The following is a 17,312-nucleotide window of genomic DNA, read 5'->3' as shown; positions in this document are numbered from 1 at the left end:
CGCAAGCACCTGGTTTACCCTTCCATAAATACATCTCTGAGGACAGGATGGTCCTTCCAATGCGGTAGCACATTTCCCTGTTTGGATTTTTCAGGAGCAGAGTGGTTGAATACAATGTCTGTCCATCATTTTCAAATAGTTCTAAATAGATTAGATGGATGACCTTGGCTGCCATGATTTGCTTCTGACAAACATTCTTTGCAATTGTCTAAACTTCTTATCAGAACAGGAAATGGGATAAGTCACAGATATCACTTGACCAATGAGAAGCCTTTCACAATTCTTGGAATAGAAGCATTTCCAGTGCTGGGCAGAAATGTATCTATGCTTACAAAATGAACGTTGTCTTGACTATTAGGGCTATACAGAGCTCTGCAACTGAAGTCTTTGCTCATCTGCTACCTTAGATCACCTATGGTAATGATTAAGCTAAGGGCTTTAAAATAGCAAAGCATACATTGATTTATGATGGCAACATGAGCTGGACTACCCCCCACCCCGCCAGTCACCACCCAGTGTTACGACTTAATGAAACAGAGATCATAAGAAAGTCACTTCAATATCTCAAAATCTAACATGCAAAGGAGACTGTAATTAGCTCTGGGTATAACACAAGTACTGTAAAATCCTTATTACAGGTATTTTAGGCTTCCCAGATCACATTTTTCAGACACTGTAGAGACTTGCAAGAATACTTGCTTTTAATTTGGAATGTATGAAACAGTTCTAAGATTTTATAAACAAATATATTCAGCCCCCAAAGCTATTGTCCACGTTAGGTTTAACAAGTCTCCACTTTTGCTGTCCCTGCAGCTTGGACTCTCACCAGACTGCTGAAAGGGAAGCCCATTAGATATATGAGGCCAAGATTGCATGTGTCCTTCACCCTCCATAAGGCTGAGTGTTCATGCACATCAATATGGCATCACTGGACATCATATTTTACAGTCTTTGAACTGGCATCTCACAGCACCTTTTTAGAAAACATTTAATAAGGGCTTTGCTTTGGTAAAGGGTTGGTGTTTAAAATAAAAGCATGGTGTGTTTTATGTCTCCTTTGTACTAGGAGCAACTGCTTCCAGACAAAAGGGCTTTGTGGGGTGTATTCGTTCTCTTCACCTAAATGGGCAGAAACTTGATCTTGAAGAGAGGGCCAAAGTCACCCCTGGTGTGAAACCTGGATGCCCTGGGCATTGCAGCAGTTATGGTAACCTTTGCCAAAATGGAGGTAAATGTGTGGAGAAATTAAATGGCTACCTGTGTGACTGCACCAGCTCTCCGTACGAAGGACCATTCTGCAGAGAAGGTATGGCTGTGTAGCAGGTTCTTCTATTTCCCCCCATGAAGTGAAAGTTGATCAGAATTCATTATACAAAGAAATTGGATGGAAACTATTACTGCACTGTGGGGAAATGCTGATTTTTAATGTCACTTTCCACTGATTAAAACCTCTTGGCAAATTTTGTATAATTAAGTTTTTCCCCATTTAATTTTTAGTTTTGGAATAGTTAAATAGAACTCACTTGGAATCAAGAAGCTTGAAGTGCAGAGACATCCATTTTAAGAAGTCGTCTTTGGAATTTAGAACCAATATTGGGGGGAAAGGAGGAGTGTTGATTGTCTCCTGCTCCAGAATGCAACTGTTATTTTTATTCCAATACTATGTCAACAGGTAATCTGAGAATGGTCAAGACCAGGGCTGATATGGTAATCTGAATTTCTAGGCGTTGTGGGGTCATAGAGAGTGGGGTGGGGACCCCCCTCAAAAAAAAATTGGATAGGAAGATAGTCATTCAACTGGTGGGTGACAAATATGAGGCAGAAGAATGCTTACAGTTTGATTGGCCTTGTGGTTGTTCCATCTCTCCCCCACTGCCTTTATTTTAGCATTAAAAGAATGGTGCTGAAATGAGCAGTCTAATGTTTCTTACAAATAGTACCGGGAACGTCGCTTTATGATGACATAGCATGCTTCCCAGTAACACTGTGTTGGAAAAAAAAGATGGCGGCTCCATCGTTATTTGTTGATCATTTGCTCCTGTCTCTATGTACTCATATACTGAGATAGTCATCTGACACTCTACCTTCTACTATAATGTTGTATTATGACTATTGTTGCTTGTTTGGGGTGGGGTGGAGGTTTTGGTCTGAGTTTATTGAATTGCACTTTACCATGAGATTGTAAGCAGTCCTTGGAATGCCACTGTGGTGCTGAATGTATGGAGGTTCTAGATCTAAATAAATGCATACACTTGCACCATGACATTTAAAGGGGAGGTTTTGCCCCTTGCCTCCTTCCTCAGATGCATAGTAGGTTGCAGGACAACAGTATATAATTAAATTCCAGAGTCCCAAAGTGGATTAGAGGGAGCTGCACAGGCTGTTGCAATCAGCCTAGAATTTCAGACCTGGGTCACACATGAATTATTTGGGACGTGCAAAATCCCATATTTCATTGAAGTCGCAGCTTCGGCAGAACATTCCATCAAGCTCTAATTATTTGCCAAGCTCAAATAGGACAACTCTGTAAGTCAGAGATTCATCTTATCATTCACCTTGGGAGCAGCCTAGGAAATCAATATTCAGCAGTCAGGCAATTGTGAGTAAAATGAGATAGGAAAAGGCATGGAATGGTTTTCATGGGACTGAAGACAATGGCCTCTTAGCCATTTCTCAAGAGATGTTTCCTATACAAAAGGAGAGAAAAGAACACATATCTTAGATGAAAAGCTCTTTGGGGAATGTCCTGATAATCCCCCGTAATCTTATTCTATCTTAAAATCACAGCCGGGATCCGTTTGAACATTTCCGTATTAGTTGTTACTCTTGCATTACAAATGCGTGGCCAATAGGCAGGGGAACAGAACCTACCTGCTGTAAAACTGGCAGCGTCCCAATGAAGTCAGTGGAGCTTGGGCTGATTAAAATTGCTGGAAGTGCATCAAATAAAATACTCAGGACGTGCCTGAAGAAGGGACAATGAAAACAACATGTTTGTGTTAGCAGAAATTTGGTTCATAGATTTGTACACTGAAATTTAAAGAAGCCTGTAATCAGAAGTCAACAAAGAACCATTTATTGGAATTACTCACATTAATACATATTTTCTTAACTTTCCTTAGATATTGCTAATCTGGAATTTGAAATGCATGACTCAGGATAGGTAGGGACTCGGATGGTAAAAGGCACACAAAGATAACTTACATTGCTGCTTTCACTGTTGGTAGTGAATATATCATGCTGCCCTTTAATTATTTGAAATTTTGCTGCTCATTCTTAGCCATATGGAAAATGATGCATTGGAGGTAATTTTTCCATAAGCTTTTACTGCAAAGCACTGCCATCTGGGATTTTGTCCTAGTTCAAGAACCTACTTGTCCACTTGACTCTTTCTTCTTCTTCTTCTTCTTCTTCTTCTTCTTCTTCTTCTTCTTCTTCTTCTTCTTCGTCTTCTATCTCATCCATGCATGCCCTCCACCATCCTCCCCATTCTTTACTCCAGACTGGTCCCTGACCATCTATGCAGCCCATGATGCAACAGCAGATCAGTGAAGATGCACTGCATGTTCACTATAATGCTTCATTTTGGCCCAGTAGCCTGGTGTCATACTGTATCTTCTTTAGGGAGAGACATATTTTAAGCATCTTGTTTGACATTTAAATACCAAAGGACAAAAATCCACCAACAGCATACAAATCAATATGACTAACCTGATCCAAAACACCCACCCACCCACCCCCACACATGAAAATAAAGACCACCACAGCCAACCACAAATGAACAGCCATACCCTAGGCCAACTGCAACCTCTCTCATCACCAAAGGAACACAAGTAAACAGCAGAGAATCTGCACAAGCAACGCTGACACAAAACCCCACATATATTAAGTAAAATGGAAACATTGCCACCCGACCCCACCCACACTCGTCTTCCCCCCCTCCACCTCTTTCCCCCTTTTCTTCCTAATGTCTCAACAAATGAAACCAATTTGTTTTAAAAAAAATGTTACATGGGGGAAAAAATCTGAGGGAGACATTGCACATACCTTTGTAAATCAAGAAAAATGTTAATAGAAATACATTAAATCATTAAAAAAAAAATACCAACTATAAAATGAAGAAAGCTTCCATAAAGACACATCTGTAGGCTGACTCCAGAGCTGTAGTTGGCTCTTACAGTTCTGCCTATATTGTGTTCTCATCTTACTGTAGATAAGCAAAAATGTACAATGTGTGCACACATGCAAACAGGCTTGAGACAGCAAGCAGATATTTATGGCTGAATGCTCCACATTTCCAGTGATTTCCAATCTAGTATTCTGAGTCAGACTCTTTCCTGATGCTTTCCTTTTAAATATCTGTTTCATGGGCTCCCCTTATGGGCTCCCCTTAGCTATCTGGTTGATTACTGTTGGAATCAGAAAGTGAACCAACTTGTGTCTGATCCAGCAGGGCTTGTCTTATGTTCTCTTGCTTTTTCTTTGTATTTTTAGAGGTCTCTGCCCTTTTTGAAGCTGGCACTTCCATTACCTACATTTTCCAGGAGCCTTATCCTGTGACCAAAAATGCAAGTACAACATCCTCAGCCATATATGCAGATACTTCAACATCGAAAGAAAACATTGCCTTTACGTTCCTGACAACACATGCTCCAAGCCTCCTGTTCTACATCAATGCATCTCATGACTATTTGGCTGTTATTCTCTCCAAGAATGGTAAGTGAGAGTGCAAAGCTAAAGGTCCCTTGACAGTTCAGCTGCATAAGAAGTTTCTAAGGCTACAGTAGTGAAATGGTGTGTGTGGGTGTGTGGGTGTGTGGGTGTGTGCGCACGCGCATGTGCTTAGTTTGTAGGGCTACTGCCATCTGCTGTCAAAAATGTTCATTCTTTGACTGATCAGTTTTACTTTTCACCTCTTCAGCACCACACAAGATGCTCAGACATGGAGCTTTAAGGTCATGCATGGAAAGCATGGAGGAAAGTTAAATGTGGATAAGCCCCATGTGTAAGAAGGGCTAAAATTAAATGCCCTATTTGCATGAGTATTAGCATAGATCTTGGGTCTCTCCCCACCCCCCTCCCAGTGCTTTGAAGCCACCACTACCATGTTTGAATATCTCATTTTTAGATGGGAGAATATGCAGCCTTGAAAAGGGCATTTCAATTATTATTTTAAATGATGGCTGTGAAGTAGCATGGAATGGAAAAAATTGTCATCCTAACAAAGTAGCAGTGGTGCCCCCTCCCCATGTGAGCAATGTAGAGCAGAAGGGGGAGAAAATCTGAATGCTCACATGTGACATGAACTAATTAGAATTGGAAATGTTTTGTTTGAAGAGATGGCAGCCTATTACTTCCTTTTGGGCTCTTCGGGTAATTTTGCCGTGTAAACGTTCACTAGAATTTTATTTGTGAAGCCTGCAAAACGTCAGGCAAGACTTTGTATCAGTAATTGGGTCCTTTGAATCAGTAAAATTCAACAATTTCAGCCTATCCAGCAAATATGCGCTTCCACTTGTCTTAAAACACACACTCTCAGACTCACAACTATTTCAGAGTCACTTTTAGATGATGTATCATGGAGTAGGTTGCATTCGGTGGCATAGGAAAGGGTGTGTGGTGTGTGTGGACCGCCCTGGCTGTCATCACTGAGGAGGGTGACCGTGGGGCCTGGCCTGCAGCATGCCTGAACCACACATCTCTCCTGCGGACCTGCAGGCTCCGCACTGTCCAAAATGGCAACGTGGGGCTCACAGACTCCGTGGAGGTTCTGCGCAGTATGCTCTGCCCCACCCATGGGTGGCTTGCCCCGCCCCTGAGTGCAGGGCTTTTGCACCACCCTGGGTGCTCAAGCAGCTAGCTACACCACTGGTTGCATTGCCAACATTTTTTCCCCAACTGTCTGTAATTTCCTCATGGCTTTGTCAGTTCTAACTTTGCTCCATTTCCCCTCTCTTAGTCTCATTGAAAGGGAAGTTATTTAAATTTAAAGCAGCCTTCTGATGTGCTGCTTTCCCTTATGCTGCCAGTTTATGCTTGCTGTTATAACACAAAGCAGACTATGAATAGTACTGCATATACACTAGTGGTAAAGGTGATAATGAAAGGTATAACTAGTTCCTTTGGGATGTTTTCAGAAGATTGCAATGTTCCATGGAAACAACATGTTTTTGCCCTCATTGGAAATTGCCTTGTTTCTTTACCGGAGTGGTAAATGGAGGTGCATAGTTAAAAGTAGGTAGCTTTTGTTGGTTGGCAATTAAGAACCTTACAAAGTCCTTTCCCTGCGAAAGCTGTATATTACGGCTGCACAGGTGTCTCTTATATACATCCAGCAGTAGCCCATTCTCATGTTATAGAATTGTTGGAGGGATAATATGGAATGGTCTTGGTGCATTGTATAGTATGGTATGGTATGGTGAGTGTGTGGGAAAGAGATGGAGAGAGAGAGAGAAATGAGAGAATAAGCAATGGAGAGAGTGAGCACAGAGTGTTTGGAGAGAAAAAGAAATGGGAGAAGGAGGTTAAGGCTGAGATTTCCCAGTACAGCCCTGCAAACTATAGTCCCTCTGTCAGACTAAGCATCCTGTGTCATCTCATTAGGTTGTCAGCAGTGTTTGCAGTCCAAACATGAAACTCCCATTTTCATGTGCAGTTGAAGCAAGCACGACCAAAATATGACCATCCCGTAAAAATACTGCATAGATAGCATTAAGGTTGCAGGTTTGATCCCTGTATGGGACAGCTGCATATTCTGGCATTGCAAGGGATCCTCAGGGTCCCTTCCAACTGTACAATTCTGATTCTATGAAAACTTGAACTAAAGCAAGTACTGGAGGCATTTAAATAAATGTTCTTCCAATGAACATAGCCAAAGCCCCAAATGAGAAAATAATCTCTATTAATTTGAAAAGGATGTTGCGGGGAGGGGGGAGTCATCTTAAAATAAATATTGGCACACTCACATAAACACACACACAAACATGCATAGATTAAAATGTGTACGCTGCATCACTTTCCTTCTTGCCATTTTAATTAGATTTAATTATTTACTTGTTCAAATATATTTCACCTCTTTCTGAAAGCTCCAGTTGTGTAACTACCTATATTTAAATGCAATTAAAAATACCGAATAGAGAAGTTAAAAGATCACATTCCCAGCCCCATCCATCTTTGGATAGGAATGTATATCCTTATTTGTTCTCTGAGCGCACTGTAGTACACACATACACTTGCTGCTAATAAGTCTTTGGATGAGGGCCAATTCATTGAGACAACTGCTTATTAGCTAAAGCCAAGACTCCTTAAAGAATAAGGTCTGCACTGGCCATGGGAAATATTGCTGAATATTAGTCATGATCTGGTTCTGTTCATGTGCTATTAGCTGTGCATAACAACCAGAGATCTGGATGGATCCCTCTGAGCAGTGCTGTGACTGGAGCATGAGAATGTGTTTCTTCACCCTCCAAAACAGAGATTAAAAATTATTTACAGCTAACCAGAGTCCCCGCTTAATGGGAGTTTTCAGTTAGCTACAACTTCTGATTTCAAACGCTGATTGAGGATTTCTCATTCTTATATTGTAGATAATATAAAACACATGCAGTGCAAACATATACCTGTCTACTCAAAAAATTATTGAGATTTGTTGTGATTACAGGACTATGATCATAAACATTGTTAGCGTAGTATAAAAGGGAAAGAGCAGGAGCAGAGGGGCCAGATGAAAAGAGAACAGGGCTGCTGCATGTATAACAAAATCACAGAGCTGGAAGGGACCCTGAGACCAACCCCGTACAAAGAAGGAATATGTGACCTTGGCATTATTAGCACCATGCTGTAACCAGTTGAGCTAACTGGTAGTTGCATGACCATTTACACTAAATTGCATGTCAATCTACAACTATTAAAAGGTTCTGCGTTTTCACATGTTCACCCCAGGTGGGAAAAGAAAGCTTACGGTATCTGCAGTATGCTCCTGATTATAATCAGGGACATTATGCCTGCTTTGCACTGGCCTAGAGTGTATGATGAAATTACTGTTTATTTTCTGACTCACATTAGGAGCCTGGTATTTACTGTAATGTTCAACTGCTGCTGCTAATATGAAAAATGTCTAAGGATTAAAGTGGGAACCTGTGAAAAATGTGTAAAATCCAAAGCTAAGAAGAGTGAGCCTAAATCTTTTGGAGCATCTCTAATTTTAATAGCTAGCAGCCTGAATCCCTGAGTATGCAAGTTGGAGGCGAAGCAGGCCAAGCCTCAGTTAAGGATGCTGCTTGGCAGATATCTGTATCTGCTGCTGTACAGATGATGGGAAAGAGCTGAAAGGCGCCTTCTTCATTAACTGAATTCCTAGAGTCCCCCATATATATATATATATATATATATATATATATATATATAAAACCATTTAGACCCCCACCTGCTCAAAATCAAAACCCAAAGCAATGGCATTAGGCCTTACCAGTGGCCAAACCATGTGGTTCAGAGTTAATTTTATATAGTGTATCACATACACCCTCCCAGACATCTGTGATCATAACCACTTATCATTGTCCCTCTTCTCAAGCTCTCAAAGACTTTTGCTCCAGAAAGACAATAGATTTACTGCTAGCTAGTGACAGGTGACATCTAAAACAAACCATTCCCTTTCTCACTGCACACCCCCAATAAATAAAATGTATTACAGTGGTACCTCGGGTTAAGTACTTAATTCGTTCCGGAGGTCTGTTCTTAACCTGAAACTGTTCTTAACCTGAAGACCACTTTATCTAATGGGGCCTCCCACCGCCGGAGCACGATTTCTGTTCTCATCCTGAAGCAAAGTTCTTAACCTGAGGTAATATTTCTGGGTTAACGGAGTCTGTAACCTGAAGCGTATGTAACCCGAGGTACCACTGTACTGTATATCCAATCACATTCCAAATAGTGGGCCTCATTCAAGAACAAGACACAGCAGCATTGAAGTACCCTCTCCCAATGTTTCTCATGTGTCCTCATCAACTTTTCTAAAGTCCCTGAGCCCAACATTGCTTCTTCCCCCTTTCCTGAATTTCCCTGGGAGTCACGGCTGCAATGAGGAAGGTTGGTGTTGAGGCCTCCATTATTTCCAAGAGCAGTGCTGCCACAACATTCCATATACCAGTACCTCTAAGGAAAAATACTTTCCCCAAATACCCTAAGTTCCTAAGAAGGATCTGGAAGCCCTAGGAAACTACATTGCCAGTTATCCTCATACCCAGGGTGCTGTAAGCATGCTCAGAACAGCATCTTGGACGCTAACATCCTTGGAAAATGAAGTTTCCCAAGATTACAGAATCCTTAATAACAGTGCTAAGTTTGAGTGAGTAAGGGAAGGACTGCAGCAGGGAGAGCTAATGCAAGAGCTGGCACAAAGCCTATGACAAACCAAACCTAAACTTCAGGGAGGGCTTGGGCTTGGCTGGTTATGAACGTGCGTGAAATACATGTGCCCAGGAAAGTATTCAGAAGTACAGTTCTCCTATCCATAATCTCAAAGTGCATTGGGTTTTCTGAATCTGCCCTGAGCTTCAAAAAAACAAAACAAAACAAAAACTCTCACTACAACAAACTATCATCCTAATTTGCTTTGAGTATATTCTGCAAAAATAAAACAGGAGATTGGTCCCATTATTCCACAGTAGTAGCTGCTACACTCTCTGAAGAGTAAATTTACAGATCATGAGACCCCAGGGAATGGGCGGCTAATTAAGGAGCAGATTTTTCAACCAGCTGTTCTCACAGAAAGAGGCAGACCTTTTTAAAATATCCAAGCTATAAAGGAACGATGCTGTAGTACGAGACCTCAGTGGTCACCCAGGAACATAATGCATGCTGAATGGCACTGGTAATAACTGGTTGTGTCCATCAGGACATGATCTAGAGTTAACACAGCAAATATTCTCTCTCTCTGTATTCCTGTCCGCAATAAATCATCACAAAAGACTTGCCATGCATATTTTTAATGGCACATATGGAGTATGCAGTGTTAATAATTACCTTACTAATGTTATCTTTCCTCCTTCAATCAACACCTCCACTAATTATTTTCTCCTCTTTAATGATCACTCACACATGTGTGATGATGTGATGCGAAAGTGTGGTCACTCTTTTAATAAGCTGCTAAAGTATCTGATGGTTGTGCACTGGAGTGCTGAGATGGCATATAAAGTATTTCCACTCCTGACCAGCAGGTAATTTGGCCCTCTAAAACTTAGGTATGTAACACCTTTCACTCTCCTATGCTTTATCAGGCCCAGTTTCTACATGACCAAAACAGAGAGACAAACAAATTTCCTGCATGTGTTTCTCCAGCTGAGTTCACTGAAGGGACTTGATCCAAGCTGGTCTTGCTTTTTGTATGCATCAGGTCTACTGCTCACTTCTAAGCTCCCCATATATTTTTGTATTCACTGTTAGTGGCATTTTATTGTGACTTTCATGTATTTGGTATAATCCAACACCAACAAGGCCTCACCTGCTGATTGTAGGTCCAAGGTGGTCGATACTGGGAAAGCCACTTTTAGGCAGTTGGGTTACAAGCTGTTTAGGGTTCTATACACTAGCACCTTGAATTTTGCCCAGTAGCTCACTGGCAACCAGTGCAGTGCTTTCTGGACAGGTGGCACATGGTCCTATCAGGCTGCCCCACTTACCAGATGAGCAAGCAACCTCCAAACCATCTTCAAGGACAGCCCCACATGCAGCATATTGCAGTAGTCCAGATGGGAGGTCACCACAGCATGGACAACCCAGCCCAGGCCACTCCAATCTTAGGAACAGTTCTAGCTGTCTAATCAACCTAAACTGGTGTAAGTACTCCTGGCCATAAGCTAGAATCCATGAGTACTTCCAGACTATACACCTGTTCACCCCCTCCCAGTAAAGGTTGAACATTTACTTCCCAGACATGGGAGCTGCCCACCCACAGCACTTCCATCTTATCGGGATTCAGCCTCAGCTTACTAGCCTCCATCCAGCTCTTCCCTGCCTTCAGACCCCAGGCCAGCACCTTCATATAGCTGAAGCAAGAGAGTAGAACATCCCCATAGTCGGATTAAAAAGCTGTGCAGGTCAGAATCAGCCACTAGGCAGCTACCTGCCCAGCCCTGCTTTGATGATCTTGAAATACACTTCTTGATTTCATATTTAATTAGTAGAGCTACAAAATAAGCTGGTAGCGATTTTCTGAAATTGGCTTGGTAATAACTTGGCAGCAAGACATAGCTTAAGCAATATCCCGTGTCTTGCATGTGTGCTGATATACAAAGCCAAAGACAGGATGACAAAGCAACCCACGACTGTAATAAAGCTCCCAGAACCATAATTTGGTGATTGCTTTAATTACAATTATGAGACAGAAATTATACAGAAATTAAAATAAAATAGATTGCGCACATACACTTATTGGAGGCATAATGTGGCATAGAACTCAAATCAACTAGAAAATCTAAATCCAAGAATACACAAAAGAGTCCTTGTGTATGCATTTCTCTTTCTGTCTCGTATTTAAATGAAACAATTAAATTCTGCAAGTTTTCCCCCTCTAAGTGCATACTGAATTGTTCTAAGATAGCTAAAAGGATCATATTTATCATGATGGTTTAAATGGGATTGTAACTTTGTACAACATAATGAACCAAAGGTATAAATTTGGCCAAGGCAAGCTGACTTGGTTTATTGCAACGTTGAAAGTCACAGGATTCCAGGAGCTTTAAGATTTATTTGGTTTCATTCATACTTTAACACCATAACTCTATATGTGTTTACTCACAAGTCTATCCCACTGTTTTCTGAGGAGTGGAACTGGATCCAGGAGATGCGTAAGCTCTGGAAGATTGAGGGACCTTTCAAAGCAGATCAGAGGTGCTGCAAAGGAAAGGTTAGATAGGGTAATCTGTGCCTGCTGGTGTGGTGTTTGATCTTGTCCATTGATCATTTGCAAACCTTCTCAAAGTAGGTGAAGTGATGCCATGGTATACATGGCCTGACTTCTGAGTTTGGCTTGCAGTGAAGGCATCTCATGAGTACCATGTTCATGCAGATTAATTCAACCCACACCCTTGCCAGGACATTCCCTGTAGCACACCATTATGCAGATGCTTGAACTGCTTAGAATCTGTGAGGATTCTTGATTTAAAGGTTTTATTTCAGACTTCCAACTCTTTGGTTCTATTGAAGGGAGTGTTTGGTAGAAGTTCCATCGGAAGCCTTCAAGACCTGCAGCTCTATGACTGGTGCACAAACTACCTTATTTCTTCTTGCCCAATGTCATTTTTTATCCACAAGAGCTTTCTGTGATCTGTATTTATTCTGTGCTTTCTCATAGCAATTTGTTAAATGGTTTTAGTTATGGGTGCTTTTTAAGATCAAAATCTTTCTCTCCCTGCCTTTTTTCTTCTTCTTCTTTAAGGAAGCTTGCAAGTCCGATACAGACTGAGTAAGGACAGATCCCTTATATTCACTATTGATTCTGGAAACTTTGCTAACCGAGAGCTACACCATGTGAAGCTAAATAGAGATGGAAGAGAGCTGACTATTCAGGTATCCAAATTTGCCCACCATATTTTACAGTCCACCGTCTTCCTGCAGTTTCACTGTCCTCAGTGGGGAAAGGAGGAGCATAATTGATGGCAATCAGTCCTTGTTTCTAAAAAGCAAATTCTTAACATTAAGTTTCATCATTCTGTCACACTATAGCATGAACAGGGGAGATTTTGTTGTTGTTTCTCTGTTTGTTTCATTCATTCATGCCCCAACTTTCTTCTGTGGGAACCAAGACAGTGTAGATAGGGTTCTAGGAGGTTTCCCACACAGACACTGATTCAGCAAAGTTGCTTCAGCGTGTGTAGGGTGGTCACCTGGACTACAGGACAGGTGGCAGTGACATGAGAGAGGGGTTGGGACCACCCATGCATGGTGGGGTGGGGTGGGGAACTTGAAGAGGGCTACTGTCAAATCATTCCAACAGAGGGAGATGTTCATTTGTAAGGGCAAATCCTGTCTGTCCCTAAGATAATGGGTGACCTGGTCACCACCAACATGTATCCTGTGGAAGAGAGGCTAACTGCACCTCCTCCCTCTCCTAATGAGAGCTCCAGTACATTCCCTCTCCTTCTAAAATAAAAAGGTTGAGAGCAGATGGCAAGGACCTCTTTGAAGAAGGCCAAGCCTCTCTCTTGCTGTGTATGAGGCAATAGCATCAGTGATGGAATGGAGGTTGAAGATGGAGAGAAAAGAAAGTGGAGTTGGGGGAAGGATTGCAACTTTCTTTCTTTCTCTTTTCCTCCCTCACCTGTCAAACTTGATGAAACATAGTATATTAAATGTGTTTTCCAGCTTCTTCATAAGAAGGAATGGACATGATTTGAAGTATGACTAAGGCAAGGACTACTGAGCTCTTGCCCAAGTTTGAGCAGGACTACATTGTGCATGACTTGATTACAGATACAGGAGAGACCCAAAAGAAGGTCAAGCAAAACATTCAGGAAGAAACAAACACCCCATATCATAGATCAGTGTAGATAGATGTGCCCCAATATAGGAAAGGTAGGAACAATTAGCTTCATGGCTCATTTAAATCCTACAGAAGTTGTGGGCAGAGTAGGGAAATCAGAAACCAATTTACCCCTCTGGTGAGCTATTCCTACCTCTGTAAGAAGGTTCACATTGCATTTGAAGAATCCTGGGCTCAGAGAATAAGCACAATTCAATAGATATGGGTTCTGTTCAGATTTGTGCTAAGAACTTTTGAACACACTTCCTCAAAATACAATGCTTGTGTTTTAGTTCCCTTAATTGCAAATTAGAGAATTTGTAATTAGCAAAACTAATTGTGAGCTGTTGTTATAATGATTCCTTGTTTGGATATAAACAAAAAGGGAAGACTGATGAACTGTAATGAAGATCTGAATTCTGACACAATATGTATCGTGTATTTCTTTATTTTCTTGTATATATGGGCTGCTGTTCTATGAAACATTCATTGTGGTGTATGATGTAGAAATACCCTACTATAAAACAACCATTTAAAAAAACATCAAGTAGTTTAGGACTCCAGATTAAATTCAGCCACGAGACAGCCGATCTGCAGCTTCTCAGAGCCACCTGGCAAATGAATTATAAAAATGCCAGGTGGAGGGAAGTCCTATGAGCCAGTGAGCTGCTCTTAAAGTCTTGTTGTTGACAAAAATTTGGAAAGTTTGCTTCAGAGGAACCCCGTGTTGGGTTGATCCAGTTTTGCTGTTTATAAGATCATATCATAGGCACTAGAAAGAAACCCTTTTGGAGATTTTTGAGTCAAGCTCCACATTCTCATCCGTTTCACCACTGGGCTCATAACAGTGTAAACAAAGTTAATGTTATACACTGGATGGGCCAGCTTTTTTTCTGAACTTACAGACAAAGCTTCATGTCACATTTCAATCTTATATCCACCTTTATACCTTTCCCCCAATGGGGCTAAACCTGGATGAGAAACATCTACCCAAAATGCTTTTTGTTGTTCTCGTTGCAATCAGAGATTAATCATTCTGAGTTCTCTGCGGGGGTCAAACCACTTGTCAGATATTATACACAGATTCCCGCAGGGAAGTTCTCTTGAGACCCCTGCTGTAAAGACACCTTGTCATGCCTTTTAGCTTTTCCTGTAGAATTAAGGTGCATTTATTTTGCTGTCCATGGAAATTGATGCCCAGCAGAGACAGATATTACTTGTGTTCCGGCAGCAGAGCTAGTGCTATAGATTCATCAGAGGTCTCTCTGTGTGCTGTAATAATGGAATCACTTTTATTGATCCCCTCCCTTTCAGATTGACCAGGTTCTCAAAGTCAAGCACAACTTTTCCTCGGAGGCTGATTTCAGAGCCATCAAATCTCTGACCTTGGGGAAAGTCACAGGTAGGCACCGCAGATGGCTTTCTGATTTGTCAGTGGCAACACTGTGCATGCAAATTGTATTGTTTGGAGTAGCACGTGGCCTTGCCCTATTTTCAGCCTGTTTCTTGTAGCTGAGCTGTGCTTAGCAGAGATGCTGCTTACATCTCAGAGATGTCTAGCAATGAGAGCTAAATACAGGACCCCTTGCTGAGCGATGAGACACTGTTTTGTCTGAGCCAAGTATTAGCAAAAATAACACAGGCTCAGAGATGTTGCTGTGAAAGAGGAAAAAACAACCTCATAAAAAGGTGTTGGGTGGCGATTAGGGATGATAGCATGCAAGGAAGCTGCTTGGGGAAGGGCTAGGAAAACGTGAGGGGTCTTTGGGGCAGCAGACGTGTGTCTGTATTGGGGGAAGTCACTCACTGGCATACAAACTGGGAACCAGGGACTCAGCTATACAGCTGCAAACAAAATGTTTAAAGTGCAATATATACAATGTGACACTAGATGGTGATGGTGAGCCTAATAGAAAATGCAATGTATTTTTTTAAAAAACGCTTTAAAAAAAGCATTTTCTGAATGTTTTTTATATGGGTGTAGATTCCACCCAGGTTGCAAGACAAACCGTGTGTGTGTGTGTTAGGATTCTTGTCCTGTGCTTGCAGTCATGGGATTGTTTTTTATGACGTGACGGTGTATGTTTTCATTCCACATAGTGGGAAGTGACAGAGACAGGATGTTTGTATGACTGTGCTTCCATGATGTAGGGCATTTGCTCCTTTGTTCTTTCTTTTTGCTGTTTGATGCTGAAGAGGAAGGAGCTGAGTCAAGATGCTCCGAGTGTATTACAGTGGTACCTCGGGTTACATACGCTTCAGGTTACAGACTCTGCTAACCCAGAAATAGTGCTTCAGGTTAAGAACTTTGCTTCAGGATGAGAACAGAAATCGTGCTCCGGCGGCGTGGCAGCAGCAGGAGGCCCCATTAGCTAAAGTGGTGCTTCAGGTTAAGAACAGTTTCAGATTAAGAACAGACCTCCGGAACGAATTAAGTACTTAACCCGAGGTACCACTGTATATGCAAATAAACGTAGTTTAGCCAAAAATTTGTGCTACTGAGTCTGTCACGTGAACTGCCAATACTCTGCAGAATCCTTAAGTGTGCTGATCTTGGTATTAGTCACTGTGATGTTCGGGCTGAAGAAAGCTTTTGAAGCTCCTGAACAACCGTCCAGGAGGGAAAGAACATGCCAGCCGGGCATGTGTCTCTGCCAGGTTCCTACTCACGTGTAGGACGTTCCTGACAATTTATGGATATATATATATATATATATATATATATATATATATATATATATGCAAAAACAACAAGATTAGAGCAATCCTTTAGAGAACTGCAGCCTAACAAATGTATTTAGGCATGCGCTTATGTGGGCTAGCCCATACTTTGGCATGTTACAAATGTGAACCTGGACTCACCTGTGTGCAGCCAGCAGTCATGTATGTTCATATACACACTGCTAAGAGATTTAGGATATTTTTCTGGAATTATGACATGCACTTCTTATGCATACATTTAGTTTATCTTTCAGAGAAAGGTGTTAGGTTTCCTTGAGGCTAGACTGAGGGAAACTGTGAAATGCTATATAGAACTACAGTGATAAAGTCACTCCCACCCCTCCCCCGTGTTTTCAACATTCTGTGCTAGAAATTGTCGAATTAGTTTGTGGAACTGCCTTGAAAGTGAACTGGTCCAACAGCTGTGGCACATCCTTGCTTCAGTGAAGCTGCACAGGATGTGTATCGTGTTCAGTAATGCCCTTAATCCATTGCTATGTGTCCCGTGGCCTTTAAAGAAGTGCAAGAATTAAATCCATAGTTTGCCAATCTTCTTGGGCTTACAGATCCTCTTGGGAAGTTGTGATTATTGCTAATTTTAGAACAGACAAATAATGATTGCAAAAACACTCTTTTAAAATGCCGACAGAATTGCAGGTTACATTGCTGCATCAGAAGGGCTCCAGTTCTATTTTTGTATTTGATTCTATCCATTTTTATTCTTTAGGACACAATAATGTTTTGTGCAAATTATCTATCTGTCTCTGTATAACCATTCATATCTACCCTTGGAGCCACCTTTGCACATCTCCTCTTGCATTTCTAACTGTTAGCCATTCATTCATTTTATTAATGATTGCATTCATAAAACTCTTTCTTCTCATGGAATTCAAGGTGGCATATGTTGTACTCCACCTCCACCCTACACATAACAACCATTTGAGGTAGGTAAGACTGAGAGATGGGACTGGTCCAAGGCCATCCAGTTAGCCTTGTGGTTTGGAACCATTGTAGTCTGACAGTCCTCTGCAGCATGCTGGCTCAAATTACGATGCTTCTGAAATTCCTTTCC

The 17,312-nt window shown here is 41.5% G+C and overlaps 1 protein-coding gene across 2 annotated transcripts in view; it reads left to right on the top strand.

The window, feature by feature from the left end:
* CNTNAP5 (contactin associated protein family member 5) overlaps positions 1 to 17,312 on the top strand; it is a 293,336-nt gene that overhangs the window by 255,663 nt on the left and 20,361 nt on the right. Inside the window, exons 18-21 of one of the 2 annotated variants that reach the window (XR_013986401.1) lie at positions 1,067 to 1,306; positions 4,495 to 4,716; positions 12,441 to 12,567; positions 14,834 to 14,921. Coding sequence is in view for 1 of the 2 variants with exons in the window: in XM_081005692.1 (XP_080861818.1) it covers positions 1,067 to 1,306; positions 4,495 to 4,716; positions 12,437 to 12,567; positions 14,834 to 14,921 (681 nt within the window). In the remaining variant the exon portion in view is untranslated. Of the gene's footprint in view, positions 1 to 1,066; positions 1,307 to 4,494; positions 4,717 to 12,436; positions 12,568 to 14,833; positions 14,922 to 17,312 lie in introns of those variants that run through there. The other variant, XM_081005692.1, reaches the window with a different exon arrangement.

Source organism: Podarcis pityusensis (genome assembly GCF_964106645.2).
Source record: "Podarcis pityusensis genome assembly, chromosome: 1".
Lineage (NCBI taxonomy): Eukaryota > Metazoa > Chordata > Lepidosauria > Squamata > Lacertidae > Podarcis > Podarcis pityusensis.
Note: the sequence above shows the minus strand (reverse complement) of the source record. Positions and strands in the feature narration are given on the sequence as shown.